The 20,007-nt window shown below is 40.7% G+C and overlaps 1 protein-coding gene across 3 annotated transcripts in view; it reads left to right on the forward strand.

Moving 5' to 3' along the window:
- The window catches only part of LOC109409083 (uncharacterized), a 185,403-nt gene that overhangs the window by 94,931 nt on the left and 70,465 nt on the right, over positions 1-20,007 (forward strand). For all 3 annotated transcript variants that reach the window (XM_062847037.1, XM_062847039.1, XM_062847038.1), the window contains exons 3-4: positions 369-611; positions 18,150-18,403. In XM_062847037.1, the coding sequence (XP_062703021.1) occupies positions 369-611; positions 18,150-18,403 (497 nt within the window). The remainder of the gene's footprint in view (positions 1-368; positions 612-18,149; positions 18,404-20,007) is intronic.

Below are 20,007 nucleotides of genomic sequence, written 5' to 3' on the forward strand. Positions count from 1 at the left end.
AAGGGATTTACGGAAATCTTCCAATTTGTATGACAGGTTGCCAAAGTAGCGGATCTTCGTCACGAATATCCGAAAAATTCAATGAACTAAACGTTGGAACTCCGTCAGAAACAACTGGTTTGCGCGCGCGCAAAATTCAGCTTTCTCTTTCGGAATGGCAATAAACCGACCGACACGCAAGGATGATGTGAAATTTGTTAATATTTATGGCACATCTTCCCCCGTTCATCCGAGTTAATAAAAGGCGTGTTCCTTCGGTGACTTCAGGCTTGAAGCAAGGTCATATCTCACATTTTTATTATAGCACCCCGCACAGTTGAATTACTCTCTCATTTTATCGTATTCTTCTCGCACGTCTCCCTTTGCAGATTTTGAACCGACGTCGCCCATCGAAGAGGTTACGACGGCGCTGCACGACAAAACGCTGAAGTTTATGCTGACCCACGATGTCAACATCAAGATGCCGGAAATCATGTTCGATGGGGCCATTTTCCGCATCGAACCCCGGGCCATCGAAGGCAACGGAATGCTGGCCAAGTTGGAGTTTGTACCGCGGACGACGATCGTGGCGCGTGGGGCGTCGGAGCCGAGGATTCTGTTCAAAAAGATTAGTGAGTATACCATACATATTTTTTCTTCGCCATCACAACGCTACATCACGTTTCACCTGGTCCACCCATTCTGCTCTCTGCGCCCCACGGCTACTTGTGCCAACCGGATCAGTGGAGAACACCAACACTTTGCAAGGTTGATGTCCGGCCACCGTATCCTTCCGGCGTTGGCATCCTTTTGGATGCTGGATTCGCCATAGAGTGCAGCTAGGTTCATCCTTCTCCGCCACACACCGTTCTCCTGCACACCGCCGAAGATTGTCCTTAGCACGCGTCGTTCGAAAGCGCCGAGTGCTTGCAGGTTCTGCTCGGGCATGGTCCATGTTTCGTGTCCGTAGAGGACTACCGGTCTTATTTATTAGCGTTTTGTACATCGTACATTTGGTGCGTGTGCACGATCTTTTTAAGAACCGCAAATTCTTTTTGAACCGCAGCTTCTTCTGGAGTTTGTAATAGGCACGACTTCCACTGATGATGCGCCTTCGCATTTCACGGCTCTTGTGTTATCAGTCGTCTCGTCATTGGTGAACGAATTCTTCCACTACTTCGAAGGTATCGTCATTTATCGTGACATTACTTCCTAGATGAATCCTGTTATATTCGGTTCCGCCTACTAGCTTGTAGGACTTCGTTTTTGACGCATTGATCGCCAGTCGCTGTTCCGCGTTCCAGACGACAGCTCTTGACTGATTTGCACGGTATGGACAATCAACAACCAAACTATTTCTGTCATACACAAGGATCAACCAGCAACTGGGAAACGCGACGAATACGAAAGATTTTCTCATTAAATGCCGAAGGTCGGGACTAACACCTCCATACGCAGTACAATCTCTCAAGTGCGTTCGAGAACTCTCCGCAGTCCAATAATGGGAAAAATAACACGAATAGTGGGCAAGTTTCAAAAATCAATACTCAACATTGGAATCAAGGATACCTTCTATCGTTTTAAACGCTTTCATAAGTAACTAAACCACCTCAAACAACAAATCATCGAGCGGACTGAAGTCATACTTCTTCTACACTCAAGATTTAGCGTACCACAGCCATTTCCAGCGGAGACAGGATGACATCGGGAGGAAGTACAAACGGTTACTCAATAACAGCTCTAACGATCATGTAAACACGCTACTTTCAATCAACGATAAGGCAATACTCAACGCAACACAGAAGACTGTCCCACCCAAAACGATTGTACATACTACTAAGTCTCGGACCCAAGTTCTCCCTTCCGTATACATCTACCAAGAAGTACTGCTTTTCAACCTAATAGCTGACGTGGAAAACATTCTATCGTCGATACAAGAGCGAGAAACCGGCGCTAGAATCAGGGCGCAGATTGTCAACATGACGTAGAACTACATCAATCGATCAAGAGCGAATGGCGACACCAGCCGGTGAGCGCAATTCTACAACAAGGCAACTTTCTTCACAGGGCAGTTCATCAAAAACAACCCGGATGTTATAATCATTGGTGCGTTATTGGGAGATACGTCTATTTATGAAAAATTAAAAGGCGATCCCGCAACAAGATACCAAAGGACCAAAAACAATTCTGCCAAAAGACTGTTCGATCTCAAACTCATTCACTACAAGACGAAATGCAGCCTAACCAACCATGCAGCATACTGTTCTAGGATGTATGAGCAACCATAGGCGCACAAACCCAATCTACCCTGTTACCCCCAACGTAACAGCTCCAACGCTCGTACTATTGAAGTTCGTAACCAGAATACTGCAGAATGCATTCACCAGCAGTTTCATCGTGAATGACTCCTACAAGTTTTGTGAATACGTCAATAATCAAAGGGTACCACAAGATCGTATTATCGTATCCTTTGGCGTGGTGTCGTTATTCACGAACGCTACCGTCGACCTAGTGCACTAGGTCGACGGTAGCGTTCGGGAATAACGACACCACGACGACACCCATGGGACACGGAATTATCGCTATGTAGGGTGAAATAAAACAACATACTGCTATGAATCTAGATCTCTTCTTAGAGATTGTAGAATTTTGCATCGACGCAAGTTATTTTTGCTTCCACGGAAAATACTACCATCAAAATGTTCAGGAGTCTGTTGAAAAAAGCGCAGTAGGCGTTGCCGCGTGCAGTCGCGTTTTAAGCTGCTCGTCACATTTCATTCGCGTTCGCCCTAGCGTTCGCCAGTTTTTTTTTTGTCTTTTTCGCGATTCGGCCGGTGCTACGCCAACCGGATAGTTCTTCCGCGGGTGAAAAAGTGTTTGTTCTGATTTGATTTTAATGGAAAGTTAATGGAAAGTGGTTTATTGAAATTAAAGAGAATTGTGAAGGATTATAAAATTAGTCCCACGTTGCTAGCTGTTCAGCTGGGTACGCTACATACTACCCCATCCGGAGGGTACGTGATTGCATGCCACTGCTCGCAAACGGTGCCGAAAATCGGTTCGAAAGTGTCGAAATTTGTCGTCGTATCAGCGTTTGCCATCCGGTAGTTTGTCGGTTGTGAGATGATTGTGGTGTGACTTTGAATGACTCCTGATTTTTTGTGTTTTTGTTCACGTGTGGTTGATGTGACACACCATAAGTGATGCGCGATTGGTACCAGAAAACAGTGTTGTCTCATGTCCGATTCTATGAGCGATGTTGCGACGTTTGTTCTACGATTGATGACGGATGCTTGCGTGACGGAAGCACGGCGAGGAGCAATCCTGACTGCGCTGTTACGACGTTTCCATGGAGATAGCAGCGCTACCTTGGATGGTTTTCGGCAGAGATGGCATGCTCCTCAGTGCGAAACGTGAGAAGAGAAAACATACACTCTACACACGACTGTCACCGAGAGCGAGGGTGAACTACGCAACTTTTTTCACACACAAACCACCCGCTCACTCTCTGGCATCCATCGCGGCACCCTCGAAATGAGTGCTCAAACAAATGTTAGAACAAACATGTTTTTTCAGTTTCTGCGTGCACATTTCGTGCGCGCAGAAAATGTGCACACACAAAATCGTGTTGAGAGCGCACTCAGTCGTGCTTCCAGTGCAATACTGTGTGTACCACAGGAGTATGAAAGTACTTGCTTGTCTAAGATATCACATAAATCACAGATAAATAGATGTGACACTAACGAAATTTCAATCTCATATATCTCATGATCCTGATTACTTAGAGAGTTGGTGTCTTCGGCAAAGTTGTTTGGCTGGTCAAGGACTAACCGATAATAAGATTTAAGATTCAAAATTCCACCGCTAGGCGGTGCTAGTGAGCTAACAAATTTTGTTTTTAATAAATATCAGGAAAATTTGCAAAAAAATGCAACTAGCGCCGCCTAGCTGCAGAAACTTTAACCAAGCGGTAATTATTCTGAAAGCCCTTGATATACCAAACAATATTGCCACACCATCTTTCGACAAAATGAGCATGCTGAGATATGCGAAATTTAAAATTTGTTTGCTCTCTAGCGCCGCCTAGCGGTAGAATTTTGAATCTTAAGTCTTCTTATCGGTTAGTCCTTGACCAGCCAAACAGCTTTGCCGAAGACACCAACTCTCTAAGTAATCAGGTTCCTGAGATATATGAGATTGAAATTTCGCTAGTGTCACATTTACTTGTCTGTGATTTATGTGATATCTTAGACAAGCAGATGCAACACTGACAAAATTTCCATCCCATATATCTCAGGAACCTGATTACTTAGAGAGTTGGTTTCTTCGGCAAAGTTGTTCAGCTGGTCAAGGGCTTTCAGAATATGGGCCGAATACGGCGCTAGATAGCGTACATATTTTACATTTCACATATCTCAGCATTCTGATTCTTTAGAAAGATGGTGTCTTCGGCAAAATTGTTTGGTAGATCAAGGGCTTTCAGAATAATTATCGTTTGGTTCGAGTTTCTGCAGCTAGGTGGCGCTAGTTGCAATTTTTTTGCAAATTTTCCTGATATATATGGAATATAAAATTTGTTAGCTCACTAGCACCACCAACAGAATTTGGAACCAAAATATTCATCAACTGTAAGTCCTTGACCAGCTTAAGACGTCTGCTTGTCTCTGATATCACAGGGTTGGATACCCCTTAGCGGATTTTGGACTCACTGGCATGCTTTCGGTTCACCAAATGCTCAAACAACACTGACCCCTTTAAACACACTGAGTGTGCACTGAGTTCTGTTTTTTTCTGCGTGCGCGCAGAAATTGCGCACTGGGATTATGATCTGCGGGCTCTCATTGCTCTCACGCAGCACTCTAATCACACGCACAAAAACTCTGCGTGAGAGAAATTATGTACATTTTATTGAGCGTTTTTTTTTCTCTTTCTCTTTTGTAAGGTAAACTAGCTGTCCCGGCAGACGTTGTACTGCCATTTTGGTTGTGATTGTTTGACAACTGCTGTGCGCTAATTTTGGCACCGCACTCTAGATTGGTTTTATTGCAATCGCTTCGAATTTCTTCCCCGCCCATAAGAATTTCAGTAATTTTACAATTTCTCTTCTTCTAATTTAATTTTCATAACTTTTTCTACTTATAAACACAGCCACCATGAATACGAATCGAACCGTGCAAGGGTCATGCTAATCGGTTCATCCGTTCTTGAGTTTTGTTGCCTCAAAGGGACTTCAAACTCATTTATATATATATATATATATATAGATGAAACTGAGAAGTTCAGTGGAAGATGAGCGTAAATGGGCACAATTTCTGCGTGACATGCCATCTCTGGTTTTCGGTGAGATTGTTCTGATCATTACTACTACGAATGGAACTAAATACGTGCCAGTTTCGAAGATTACCTTTGAAGCAGGAAGTGTGTTTGCAATATCATTATCCATTTGATAACGGTAATGCACACGTGCGGGGCTTGTTGTAAGTGAAAGTGACCTCGGAATGGACGTGAGTAACCAGACATTCTGAAACGGGTCACCGGATCCCAATAGAGCTATCACTTTTCAACTCCCGGGCTAAAGATGATTTCAGATTGTAGTGTGAAATTCAGAAAAAATCATACATACAACTGCAGACATCTTTCTTCCATAATACCACTGCCGGACAGTGGGAGTTGAATTGTACACACACACACACACACACACACACACACACACACACACACACACACACACACACACACACACAAACGGAAAATACTACCATCAAAAGTTCAGCACTGCTATAACTATAAGGAGTCAACTCTCACCAATTCTAACAGATATAGTCCTGGAAGGCCTGTTTCTATGGGCTGCTAGAAACACAAATATTCCACCGGAATTCATCATAAAGTATATGGACGATACATTCATCATTCTGCATCAAAATCTGGCTGAATGAACTCTACAAACGTTCAACCAATACAACAAACACCTACAATTCACATGCGAAGTCGAAGAAGATAGAGAGCTGCCATTCCTCGACTTGCTGGTAATTAGGACAGGTGAAAGCACTCTCCGGAAAGATTGGTACTTCGTAGACAGAGTACGCAAATTCAGCACCATGAAATCCAAACCAGAACAGGACCAGTACATATTCCGTCGACTACCTAATAGCAAACAACTACCCAAAACAGCTGATAAACAGAATGCCTCATCGTCCCACACCCCAACAACCACCAACAACCTCGTCTCAGCCAACACCAACGGACACCAAAACGATACAGTACTGATCGATTCCCCATATCAACCCACTTTCACCGCTGATAATCAAAATACTCCAAAGCAATATCCCATTGACCAGAGTGATGACTCGAAGTACAAACGACACCAAAAAACTGTATCCCTCTTCAAAATACCCGGTTCAACTGCTACACAAATACAACGCAGTGGACAAGATACTATGCCTCAACTGTCAATCATCAGTAGGTCGGCTCCAGAGGCACGTTCTCCTCCATTTGGGAAATTTGTGCCAACTGTCAATCATACTACGTAAAAATGACCACCAACAGTTTGAAGATTAGGATGTATTGTCATCAAAGCACGATACCCAAGGAGCAAAAGTAGCTGAACAATAGTTTCTGAAGCTGAAGTTTGCTTAAGAGTTGTTTGTTCCACTCTTGTACAGCAAAATTGTTTGTTGAGTGAACACGTTAGAAAACTAATGTCGTTGTCGTTTATTCATGGAGCGAACCAAGTTTCGCTCTGGATCCGCCCTAACTACTGTCAAAACGTTCGTTTATTCGATCGAGTCGGATCCGGATCCGCCCCAAATCCAACCTAAACATGGCGAGGTTCGCTCTGCTGATTTTTTCCGATCCAACCCGAATGAGGTCCATCTGTCAAAATGGATGTAGGGGCAGGTGGGGTAATATGCACCCCCTAAGCAAACGTGGCCCTATAGCTAAGATTAAGATGATTTTATGGGTGTTTTGCGTTTTGAAAGTTTGTTTAATTATTTGACTATGAGACGCCAACTTTTGGTCCGCGTGATATCAATTTTACCGAATCAAATTAACAATTCAAAAAAGTGTTACGCTTTCGGTGCTGAAAAACTATTGGGGGCAAAACGCACCTTGAGGTGGGGCAATACGACCTCTGGCATTTTCCGCTTTGAATTCTAATAAAATACCAGGCGGCTCCATCTTACTATTAACGGCAGCAAATGGAGGGAGTAAGAGGCGAATGGTTGTTAATAGGTTGATTCCATATAATCAGCGCTCAAATGCTTAAATTGCGTGTGCTTCAAATTTGACAATCTTTCCAAATGTGGAAAATCATCTTTTTCCATACTTTTCATTCGAATATTCTTTGCATTCTTGGGCTTTTCTGGCTCAATTTTACGTCTAATTTGCTTGCATCGAATGGAACTTCACATATATAATGTAATAGCGTGAGGGCGTTTGCCCCGGGGGTACGTATTACCCCAGCTTACCCTAAACAATCCATCAAAACAAAACCAGAAAATCAAAATTTTCGACTATTCAAGCAAATTAGAGATAAAGGACTCGCTTGAATGTGATCTGTATTTATAAATGAATGTGCCAACTAACATTTCCACGTGAGTATAATCTCTAAAAGAAAGATTTTTTTCAAAATGTGCAACTGACAGTTCAGTTGATTTGCACAAGGTTTACATCGTTTTTTGATTGTTCAGTTCACACAGTTTTGGTAGCCACAATATAGCTCGTGTGCAATGGAAGTATTTTCAAACACGTTACAGTTTCGGTTCCCCACGGGGTCTTTGTCGCCATCGTGGATGGAAATTGTGGAGTTTACAAAGCGGATACACACGAATGTTTTGCAGGTGGAAGTTGTGTATAAATTTCCACCGCAAAGATCTCTTTGTGTGAAATACAAATCGCGGGAAGCGATGGAAGAAACATTAGGCCGGAATGGAGGAGCAATAAAATTCCATTATACTGATGGAAGAATAGTAGACGTGGATGTCTCTGTTGCGGGCAGCAATGTTGTTTACACCCGGCTGTTCGATCTTCCTCCGGAGGTACATGACGACGTTCTGGTTGCAGCTCCTTCTGAGTACAGGAAAAGTTGTCCATGAAAAATTCCCCGCCGGTCTGGGCCTCGACCACCTATACACTGGTAGTCGTGGAGTGTATGTGAAATTAGAGATCGGGAAAGAGATTCCTCCCTCTTTGGAAGTGCAACAAGGCCCTCCTTGTCTCTACATTTCAAAGCAAATCGTCCAATGCGGAAAACGAAAACGCCGAAGCAGAAGAAGAAACAGCAGTCAGTTTCCTATGCTGGGATCGTAGAATCGGGTACTGCAGCACTGTCGGACGATGTTGTTATCATCGAGGATGAAATCATTCTACCAGAAGCTCAACGCATCCCGCAAAGGCTACGTGCCGCAAGCCGAAATCTGCAGGAATAAGGACGGGAGCCTCCTGACGGACAAACGTGAGGTGATCGAAAGGTGGAAGCAGCACTTCGACGAGCACCTGAATGGCGAAGAGAATGTAGGCACGGAGGACCAAGGCAGCGGAGGAAATGACTATGTTGGTGCAGCAGAGGACGGGAACGAACCAACTCCCACGCTGAGGGAAGTTAAGGATTCCATCCACCAGCTCAAAAACAACAAAGCGGCTGGTAAGGACGGTATCGCAGCGGAACTCATCAAGATGGGCCCGGAAAAGTTGGCCACCTGTCTGCACCAGTTAGTAGTCAAGATCTGGGAAACCGAACAGCTACCGGAGGAGTGGAAGGAAGGGATAATCTGTCCCATCCACAAGAAAGGCGACAAGTTAATGTGTGAGAACTTTCGAGCGATCACCATTTTGAATGCCGCCTATAAAGTGCTATCCCAGATCATCTTCCGTCGTCTTTCACCTAAAGTAAATGAGTTCGTGGGAAGTTACCAAGCCGGTTTCATCGACGGCCGGTCGACAACGGACCAGATCTTCACCGTACGGCAAATCCTCCAGAAATGCCGTGAATACCAGGTCCCAACGCATCACCTGTTCATCGACTTCAAAGCGGCATACGACAGTATCGACCGCACAGAGCTATGGAAAATTATGGACGAGAACAGCTTTCCCGGGAAGCTGACTAGACTGATAAGAGCAACGATGGACGGTGTGCAGAACAGCGTAAGGATTTCGGGTGAACTATCCAGTTCATTTGAATCTCGACGGGGACTACGACAAGGTGATGGACTTTCCTGCCTACTATTCAACATCGCCCTGGAAGGTGTTATGCGACGAGCCGGGCTCAACAGCCGGGGTACGATCTTCACGAAATCCAGCCAATTTGTATGTTTTGCGGATGACATGGATATTATTGCTAGGACATTTGGAACGGTGGCAGAACAGTACACCCGCCTGAAACGTGAAGCAGCAAAGGTCGGACTGGTGGTGAATGCGGCTAAGACAAAGTACATGCTGGTAGGTGGGACTGAGCGAGACAGGACAAGCCTTGGCAGCAATGTTACGATAGATGGGGATATTTTCGAGGTGGTAGAAGAATTAGTCTACCTCGGTTCCTTGCTAACGGCTGACAATAACGTGAGCCGTGAAATACGAAGGCGCATCATCAGTGGAAGTCGTGCCTATTATGGGCTCCAGAAGAAACTGCGGTCAAAAAAGATTCACCCCCGCACCAAATGTACCATGTACAAGACGTTAATAAGGCCGGTGGTTCTCTACGGGCACGAGACGTGGACGATGCTCGAGGAGGACATGCAAGCACTCGGAGTTTTCGAGCGACGGGTGCTAAGGACGATCTTCGGCGGCGTGCAGGAGAACGGTGTGTGGCGGAGAAGGATGAACCACGAGCTCGCTGCACTTTATGGCGAACCCAGCATCCAGAAGGTAGCCAAAGCCGGAAGGATACGGTGGGCAGGGCATGTTGCAAGAATGCCGGACAACAACCCTGCAAAGTTGGTGTTTGCTAACCATCCGGTTGGTACAAGAAGGCGTGGAGCGCAGAGAGCACGATGGGCGGACCAGGTGGAGCGTGATCTGGCGAGTGTTTAGCGTGACCGACGTTGGAGAGCTGCAGCTGCAAATCGAGTATTATGGCGGCAAATTGTTGATTCAGTATTATCATGAATTTGATGTTACCTAAATAAATGAAAATGATGAAATCATCTCGGAGGAAGCTATACAACAAACGAAACGAAATGGAAAAGCAAAGAAAGATACGGGACGAAGCGGAAGAAAAACGGAAAAGGCAAGAAAACACCCAGGCTGAATTGATCAAATGGACAACCTCAGTGATAGAAGCGGTCAACAAACAAGAAGCGACCGAACGCCGTGCCCAGTTTGCTGCTGCGGGTTCGACATCAACGGAGATGCTACGTCCGAAGAAGACAGCGCGTAAAAGATAATTGTGTTAGTTTTTAGTTGTAAAAATAGTATTCTTACAATTATGTAGTTTGGCTCCGTTAAGTGCTAGGCACGCATGAGCCTTTCAAATAAATGGATTAAAAAAAATGTTTACATGTTGACTCGATTTGGGTCGGATCCGGATCCAATTTTGTTCGGTTATTGCGAGTCAAGGTCAGCTCTGACCCAGGTTTAAAACCGAAAATGGCATAACTGAACCAAGGCTACCGATACGACAACAACCGATAATTTAATGGGATAACTCCTCTTATGGAGCACTGTATCGAATACCACCACCGCTTTGATCTGCAAAACCCAAAAATATTGGACCACGCACTTAAAAGATCTACTCTTCCAACCAATCCTTGAAATGTGCTATATTGCCACAATCCGGCCCAATGTAAACTGACGCACTGACACACATAATTTAGATGGATTATACATAAATAACACTAGTTTACAGCATTTTTGAACTCGGTAAGCTGATGATCATTTTTGGTGTAGAATCATGCCCTGAGTTCGAAAGCGTGAAGGAAAAAAATTACAGTAGAGCGGAATTTTTTTCGATTTTCCATACAAGATTGATGATTTGAAAACTTTTTTTGTTCTATTTTTAAGCAAAGTCGCTCACTTCACACATCTTATTCTCCGTAATCAATGCTCCGATTGAGCTGAATTTTTTACTGTAACTCGCCTACATATGTTGTAACAAATAAACGTTGAGAAAGAATTTTTCAATTGTTTTTTCTTATTGAACAAAATACATTTCTTCATATATTTTTGGAAATATTGCTAAAATTTAAGGAGATTGTCCCAAAAACTCGCCAATATCTTGAATTTCATCAATCTGACGCAAAACCTGCATTCAGATGATCGAATGGTATTGTATTCAACTTTGAATTTATGGAAAAAGATTTGGAACTGGTTAAACAAAACGCAAGATATTTGAATTTTAGTAAATTCCATATTTTTAAAAATTGTAAAACTCGATATTGAGCTAAAACTCAAAAACTGCTCTACTTAAAAATTTTTGAAGCGCGGTTTCGAAATCAGCACTAAATTGTACTTCAAAAATTTTGGTCGTTGACAGAAGTTCACGACTTTCATTTTATTTTGTAAACTAGTGTAATATATGCAACACACAAAATGGATGAAATACTCTGTCACATTCCATCATTACATTAATCCATTGGTTCATTCAAAATTCGTTGGAACAGTTCATGCACTAGTTGTGAAAGTGTTCAGCCAACCCCCAAGACCTCTTGCCAAATTCAGTGACCAAACCGTTTTTTTTTTGTCCGATCAAACACATTGACCACGATCTAATCTAATGACCATATACGATATGCGTAAGTTAAAAATTATCCCCTTAAATTCAACCGCCAGTACTGACTATGTTATATGATGTAGGCCACCATAAGAGCTGTAACCCTTTCAGACGTGACTTCCCAAAAATCAATAGTTTTTTATGAATTGACCAGTTGATTATTATCGAGTAAGAGACGAACCAGCCATGAGCTGAAAGTCTCTATAATAAACAGTAATCAATCAATCAACCAATATTAGTTGTTTTAGGTTTAAAAAAAGTTTGAAATTGTGTAAATGTTCAAATGTTAATTGTTTATACTAATAGTATAATATATTCAATAAAATATAGGCCCTGAAGAAGGTTCGATCCGAGGGCCGAAACGTCGGCAAAGATAACAAACTACTAACGCTAAAAGCAAAGACTGCCTAAGCCGAGAGCATAAACTGCAAATTACTACAAACAGTCGAACCTAGCAAAATAGAAAAATTGCGTCATTACAAGTACGAGATGTGTAGTGGAAAAAGTGAAGTTTGTAAAGTGGTAGATTTCCAAAAGTATTCAACGATAACTATTGAATGATAAATCATATGTAAACTTACAGCATGTACCAAAAAAATAAACAACCCGACAGATATAGTTAGATCGAACATAAGGAAAATAACGTCACAAGTACTGTAAGTCACAAAAACTAAAATTCCCATACCGTCGATGGGGGTGACAATGGGTCTGGGGGGTGAGATTGGGTCAAAACGGAGAAACATAAAAATTGAAATAGCTCATCAATTATCGCTAATTTATATTGAAAACTTTATGTTATTTCAAAGAGGAGATGTTTTTACACGTACTGATGCAGAATAAGATGTTTATCAATAATCGTTTTTTATTAAATTTGTGGCTAAACTTATATGATGAAACTACTATTAAATCACTCTGAAAAAATTTCTCCTCCGTAATGTTTCACACAAGTACCTAACCATAAATTTTCTTATAAGTAGTTTACTGTGGGTATTACCTGGTTGATGTAACGAAAAAAGCGGGCTGTCATTGCTTTTTTTATTCAAAAAATCTATATTTTCGACCTTATGTCTAAATATTAAGAATGGGGGTGAGATTGGGTCAAGCAAATTATCGAGTGCACATAACTTTAACTAAAAATTCAACTTGTTATCCAGTCCCCATTTGACGTTAGAGTGGTGCCATGTTTACCGTATCTTCATAAAAGCACGTTTTTTTTCGAAAATATATCGAAGAAGTGTCAAGCGAGTGTGTTCATACGTTTTGTGGCTAAAATCATTTATAACAATAAACCCATGCGTTTGACAGTTCCTCTAATCATCAGCTAATCTTTAGCGTACTGCAAAATCGTAAGCTCACAAAACTGACTTAATAGCGTTCTTCTTCTCCACTCATATTTTAAATTTTAGGGAAATATCATGAAACTACCAGACGGTAGTGAAATCCAGGAAATGCCGGGGCTATACAATCGGTAACATAGCACAATGTCAGAAAGCGAACGAACGTCGAATTGCGGCATACGAGATTGCTTATTGAGTATTTAACTTGAACTTTATGAATTCAGAGTTACATATACTCCCCTATTCGCATAACAGTCCCATGTTTGCTGGGTTTCCTATTCACATGGGACTGTTGTGCGAATGGGGAAGAAAGAAGAATAACTCTACCGTTGTACTAGGGCTCATAAAAAATTATTAAAAAATCCTTTTAAATGTTATTGCGGGAGAGGATCTAATAATGCGAAATGTTGTGTAACATAATAGTTGAACGACCCTCTATCTTGAGATGGAGTGATTTGCTCTGGCAATATAGAGGCCAATGATCATGTACATAAGAGGTTATAACGAAGGGTTTGGTTAAAAATTTCTTATGCAGTATACTAAAAATATCTGTTTTTAATGAATCTTTCAATACGCCCCTCCCTCCTTGTAATCCCTTCTTTTCTCATGGAGGTTGAAACTTTAAATGAGGATGATTATGGTGGCTAAAAATGGAGATACTGCATACAAACGATATTTTATCAAAGTTATTTTATCAAATTTCAAATTTTTTCGGTTGTATTTGCCATTTTAGGTGGATTAATCATCTTTTAAAACTACATAAGTTTTTTTTCGTCATGGTTACATTGTATTTTAAGTAGATTTACTAGATATGATCAATAAAATTAACTTATGTTCTTGGATAGGCGATTTCGAATACTTTGACCCATTCTCACCCCCTCTAAGGGGTGAGATTGGGTCAATTTTCAATCATTTGTAGTTTAGTAAACAATTCATATAATGTGGTACTTTCTTGCCAAACTATCGTTACCACATAGGAGAGTATACATACCAAATAAAAAGTTATTCCGACTTCAATTGCATTTGTTATTTAATAAACAATCTTTGAGTATCCTTTTTTGACCCATTCTCACCCCCAACGACGGTACACAATTAAATCAAACAACTATTAACTCTCGAGTGATCGCGCTGTTGTATTTTGTACAACACGTTGAAAAAATCTCGCTTTTTGAACTCAGCATTTACGGGGTGCTGACGGTGGTGGCCAACCGCGTGGCTGACGGAATGTTAAATTAAAATTTAAGTACCCCCTGGGGAAGACACACACCACGTGTCGAAACGTCGGGAAAATATAGAACATCGTTAGTTCAATAAAGGCTGCGTAGCCGAAAACTATTAGTTGCAAAAAAAAGTTTGAGAACGGCTAGTGGCTAACAGATGCAAAGAGGAGGGAGGCCACGGCCTCCAGATGTACAGGGGAGAGGGTCAGGTGGATTTCAAGGGAATTTTAGGGAAAGGGGGTCAGCACAGTTTCCAGGCGTCTCGAGGCGTTTCGAGAAGTTTCAGATGGCTTTTAGGGCACTCTCAGGTGAACTTAAGGGGGGGTTTCAAAGTGTTTAAAGATGTTTCACAAGGTTTCAGAGGAGTTTAAGGGGGCTTTATTGGTTCTCATTTCAGAGAGGTTTCAGAAATGTTTATAGCTTTTCAGGGCGTTTCACTACGTTAGAGAGGTGTTTTAGGGGGCGTCGGAGGCTCTCGGGCTAGTTATACAGAGGTTTTATGGGGGTTTCAGAGGCGTTTCAAAGCGTTTTAAGGTGTTTCAGGGCGTTTCAGGAGATTTGGGGATTTTATTGGGCTTCAGAGGCTCTCAGATCAATTCGCATAGATTTATTGGGGTTTCAGAGGCATGTTTCCTGGCATTTCAGAAGGTTTCAGAGAGGTTTTAGAGGGCTTCAGAGGCTCTCAGGTGAGTTTCACGGACGTTTTTTGGGGGAATTCAGAGTTGTTTCAAGATGTTTCAGAGCGTTACTGAGGCGTTTTAGGTGACTTCTGACCCCCTTGAATTTCAAGGCGTTTCAAAGTATTTCAAAGCGGTTCAGAGCGTTTCAGGAGGTTCAGGGGCAATTTAGGGGGCTTCATAGACTCTCAGGTGAATTTCAAGCAAGTTTCGTGGCGGTTGAAAAACAGTTTTAAAGGGTTTCAAGGAATTTCAATGCGTTTCAGAGCATTTCAGGATGTTTTAGAAAGATTTTAGGGGGCTTCATAGGCTCTTGGATGAAGTTCATGAAGGTTTCATGGGAGTTTCAGAGGCGTCTCAGGGCTAAATTCGTTTCAGGGCATTTCAGGTGGCTTCAGGAGGCTTTTAGAAAACTTCAGAGGCTCTCAGTTGAATTTTTATACAGGTTTCATATGGGTTTCAATGCGTTTCAGTGCGTTTTTATGTGTTTCAATGCGTTTCAGTGGTTTCAATGTGTTTCAGTGAAAAGAGGCATTTCAAAGCGTTCCAAGGCGTTTCAGGAGGTTTCAGAGTGTTTTGGGGAGATTTATAGGCTCAGTACCCCAACTGTAAAAACGTGAGCAAAAAGTAAATAATCCATTTTTACTGTATTCAGCTGTTCTATTTTCGTCAAAAATTTACCGTTCTTGGTATTCAAAATTAAGTGTGTTGGAATTATTTGCAGAACTTCTCTAAGAGTTTTACATGAATGTCTTTTATGAATTCCTTAAGATTTTTCCTTTAGATCAGATATTCCCCCAAAGATTATTTCAGAAATGAAAGCAGTAATTGCTTCAGAGATTTTAGTCTAAGAATTCTTCTGAAATATTTCAAGAATTTTTAATAGGAATCTCCTAGAGTTCTTTCTGTGATTCCTTCAGAATATATTTAAGAAATTTTTTCAAAACTACATAACCTTTTCCAGTTTTTTGAAAAAATAAAAATACTCAAGGAATCTTTGAAGAAATCCCAGCAGATAATTCTGACGGAATTGCAGGATCAATTCCAAAAAGCACATTTGCAGGGATTCCTGAAGAAATTTCTTGGAGGAACTTCTGCAGGATTTCTTAAAGAGGAATTCTGAAAAAGCATGGATGATCTTCAGAAATTCCCAAACAAAACTTAAAAACAAAGAATGATTCCCTAGGGATATTTATGAAGAAAGCCCTGAAAAATTCAGAAAGAATCCATGGGGGAATTACAAAAAGATTTACTGAAAGATTTTTTGAAGAAATTAACAGTCTTAGTCCTATTATAAACCCTGACAATATTTTTGAAGAACTGCCAAGGAAATTCCTAAAGGAATTCAGCAGGAATTTCCGAAAATAAAAATCCTGAAGCAATCAAAGGTTCTTGAGATACGCTCAGTGGAACTTCCTGAGAATTTATTGAGAAACTTTAGAAGAGTTCCTGGACAAACCCTTCAAAGGAGTACCTGTGGGATTTTCTTTAAAAAAATCTGGAGGAATCCGAAAAAGCTTTTTAGAAATTTTCAATGGAATTTCTGTAGCAATTCTTGAAAATATTTCCGGAGGAATATCTGAATCCATGTAAAAAAGTCTAAAGGTATCCTGGGATGAAATTCTGGTGGACTTTCTGAGGAACTATACGGAGGAATATTTCTGGCACTTCTTAAAGAATCTTTTCATATTTTTTTCAGGAATTGCTAGAGGAATTTCTGATAGAATCACCATAAGTTGTAACGCAAGAAGCTCTGAAGTAATTTCTGGAGATATTTCTGCGGATATTTCCGGTAATATTCCCAAGGATATCTCTAGAGAAGTTCGTGAAGAAACACCTGTACGAACTCCTAAAGGAATCATCGAATTTTTTTCCATAAAAAAATAACACTAGCTCAAAGTATTTAATATCAATCTCTTAGAGAGCTTCTGATTGCGGAGATCTACCAGCGTAGGGCTGAAAATCTGAATAACAAAAAAATAAAAAAAAACTCCTCGATTCATGGAAAAAAATATGAATAAATCCCTGGAGAAAATTCGGATTCCTTTAGAACACCCCATAAAAATTTCTGAAGTAATCCCGGGAGAAATTTCAAAACGAATCCATGGAAGTTTTCAACTAATTCTTGGCGAAATTTCTGAAGAAATTCCTAAGGATTCCCTGGAAGTTTTTTTTAACATTTTTTTTTTTTGAAAAAAGTAATAACTGAATTCCTGAAGTTATTTCTGAAATGTTGTGTAGTTTTGGAAGGAATCCATAGAAGATTTTTGAAGAAATCACTGGAGATATTTCTGAAGTAATCGTTAGACAAATTTAAAAGGAAACTTTGGCTTTTTTTTTTGTTGATTCCTGGAAGATTATCTAAACGAAACCCTGAACTTTGAAAGATGTTGGAAACTTTGGACTTTGAACTTTGGAAGATGTTAGAGAAATCCCTTCACGAGTTATCTGCAGTTATTTAAAATTTTCGATTTTCTAAAAGAAAACACAGGAAAACATCTCTTAAAGTATCTCAGGAGAGATTTATGAAAAAATCCATGGATCAATTTCTGAGGAAAATCACGGAACTCTGGTGTTTTTTTTGTGAAAATCTTTGAATGATTTTTTTTCTTAAGAAATCCAAGAAAAATTTTGGAAGGATTTATAAGAGGTCTTAATTTTTTATGTAGTTCTCAGTTTCTGGATGAATCGTTAGAGAACTTCATAGGAATTTATGAATGATTCTATAGATTTTCCAAAGAAATCTGTTGAAGAAATTCTTAAAGTAATTCCTGGAGAAACCTTAAGGATTTCTGATGAAATTCATAAAAAGAATTTTGGAAGCAATCCTGAGAGATTTTCTGAAATGAACTTTTGGGATATTTTTTAAGGAATGTCTAATGGAATTTCCGAAGAAATTTCCCAAACACGTAAAGAAATTCTTGGGTAAGAAATCTCCAGAGAAATTTCTAAAGAAATATCTAGAAGAATTTCTGAATACATTGCAGGATGAATTTCTTAATGGATCCCTAAAAAAGTTGTTATTCAGAGGAATGTCAGATAAAATCCCTGTCCCTAAATTTTGCTCGTCTGAGGGTACAAAAAGTCGTAGTAATTTTTCTAATATTCATAGGAGCATTTTCCACTATCAGTGACATAAAAGTCAGCTTTTGAGACGGACCAATTGTTCATTTTTGCTTCACCGTGTTATCAAACAAACATTGACATATTTTTTTCCTATCCATTTCAGAAAAATTCTTCCAAAGTAAACTGCTGCTCGCCTTCCTGGGTGTCATCCTAGTCATCAAGATCATCAAAATCAAAATCATGTGGTTGCTGCCGCTGCTGGTCGGCGTCGGAACGGCCAAGAAGCTCGTTCTCAAGTTCCTGCTGTTCCTCTTCCCGGCGCTGTCGCACATCTTCAAGCTGTGCTCGTACTACCACGCGTCGTACCACAAGCCAAACTTCCACCACCATCAGCATCACATCAACCATCTGCACTCGGTAAGTACCTAGGTAGTTGGAGGTTTTTTCCCGTCTTGTTTATGACCCCGTGCATTTTAAGCGGTGGTAACCCACATCCACCGAAACTGAATGGTGCCAAATTTGCAGCCCAAAACTGTGACCCACTTGCGAGAGCATTATATTTACGGATGAAATTGAGGTGCCCAATGAGAGAGAAAGCCTTTTCGCGGATGTTAAAAATCGGTCATCCCAGATGTTGCAAAAACTCAACAAGGGGTGTATTTATCTGCATCTAAGCCGAGGATCAATTATTGTGTTTGTATGGCTTGAAATTGGTTCAGCCATCATCAATCATCAATAAGGTTCGGAAGCCGGTCGTGACCATCAATCTGACAGGCGGTCATTATCACATGTTAGTTTTCGGGTTGGTGCTTCCTCTAATAATGCCCTCTGGCACATATGGACGTATTTAGGACGGCACCTAGATGGGGTCATAAAAATGGTCCAAGTCAATTGCAATCATTTCACACTTCTATCCGTCAGGCATGGATGTAGCCAGAGGGGGGCAGGGGGGGGGACCGTGGCGCCCCTTGGCCGCCAGATTTTTTTTTAAATCGAGCCAATTCAAAGATTATCAATAATTTAGAGTTCCAGAAAAAATATCTCAAAAAAAAAATATTCTAATAATTAAGGTTTTTATTCACAATTATCAAACCTTTTTACTAGAGAACCACAGAAAATTTCGCTTAATATTTCTCCAAGAGAACCACTTCACTTTCGCTTGGTTGAATGGCTAAATTCTGTGATGTTTATTCATGGAATACAAAAACATCATGCCAAATTTTTCAGATATGCTGGAACCGGTTGCGGTAGATTGTTTCAGGGTTTGTCCTAAGAAATGCATCAAGAATTCATTCCGCAATTCCCCCAGAAATTGTTACAGATGCTTCTGCAAGCAAGCATCGACGAATTCCTCCAGGATTTTTTCCATAGCTTCCTTCAGTGATTCCATCATGGATTGCTCTAGAGATTTTTTCAAGAATTCTTCAATGGGTTTCACCAGCCATTCCTCCGGGAATTTATCCGGGGATATCTATAGAGGTTCCTCCAGTGAATGTTCCAGTGCTTTTTTCGACTATTCCTCCAAGAATTTCTCCAGGGATTATCAAAAGTATGTCAACAGAAATTATTTTAGGTATTTCTGCAAATGTTTCTTTAGAGATTTCTCTATATTTTTCTTCAAGAATTTCACTAGAGATTGTTCCAATAATTCAATCTGAAATGATTCGAAGTATTTCAGCAGGAATATCTTGCAGAAACCCGTACAGGAAACTTTACCAGAAATTAGCTTAAAATTCATCCAGGAATTTCTTAAAACATTGTACAAACCATTTTTTTGGAAGTCCATCCAAAGATTCCAACAATAATTCGTCCAAAAATTATTGCAGACATGGATTCCTTCGTATTTTTTCCCACAGATTTTATACCGGGAATTTATTAAGAAAGCTTTCCTGGGATTTCCTAAGGAATTCCACATGGGATTGCTTCTAGGATTCCTCATGGGATTTCTTCAGGAATTCCTCCTGGTTTTCCTTCAATAACTCCTCCAGGGATTCAGCCGGGAATTTTTTTTCTGTGTTTCT

The sequence above is a fragment of the Aedes albopictus genome, chromosome 1, assembly GCF_035046485.1.
Source record: "Aedes albopictus strain Foshan chromosome 1, AalbF5, whole genome shotgun sequence".
Taxonomy (NCBI): domain Eukaryota; kingdom Metazoa; phylum Arthropoda; class Insecta; order Diptera; family Culicidae; genus Aedes; species Aedes albopictus.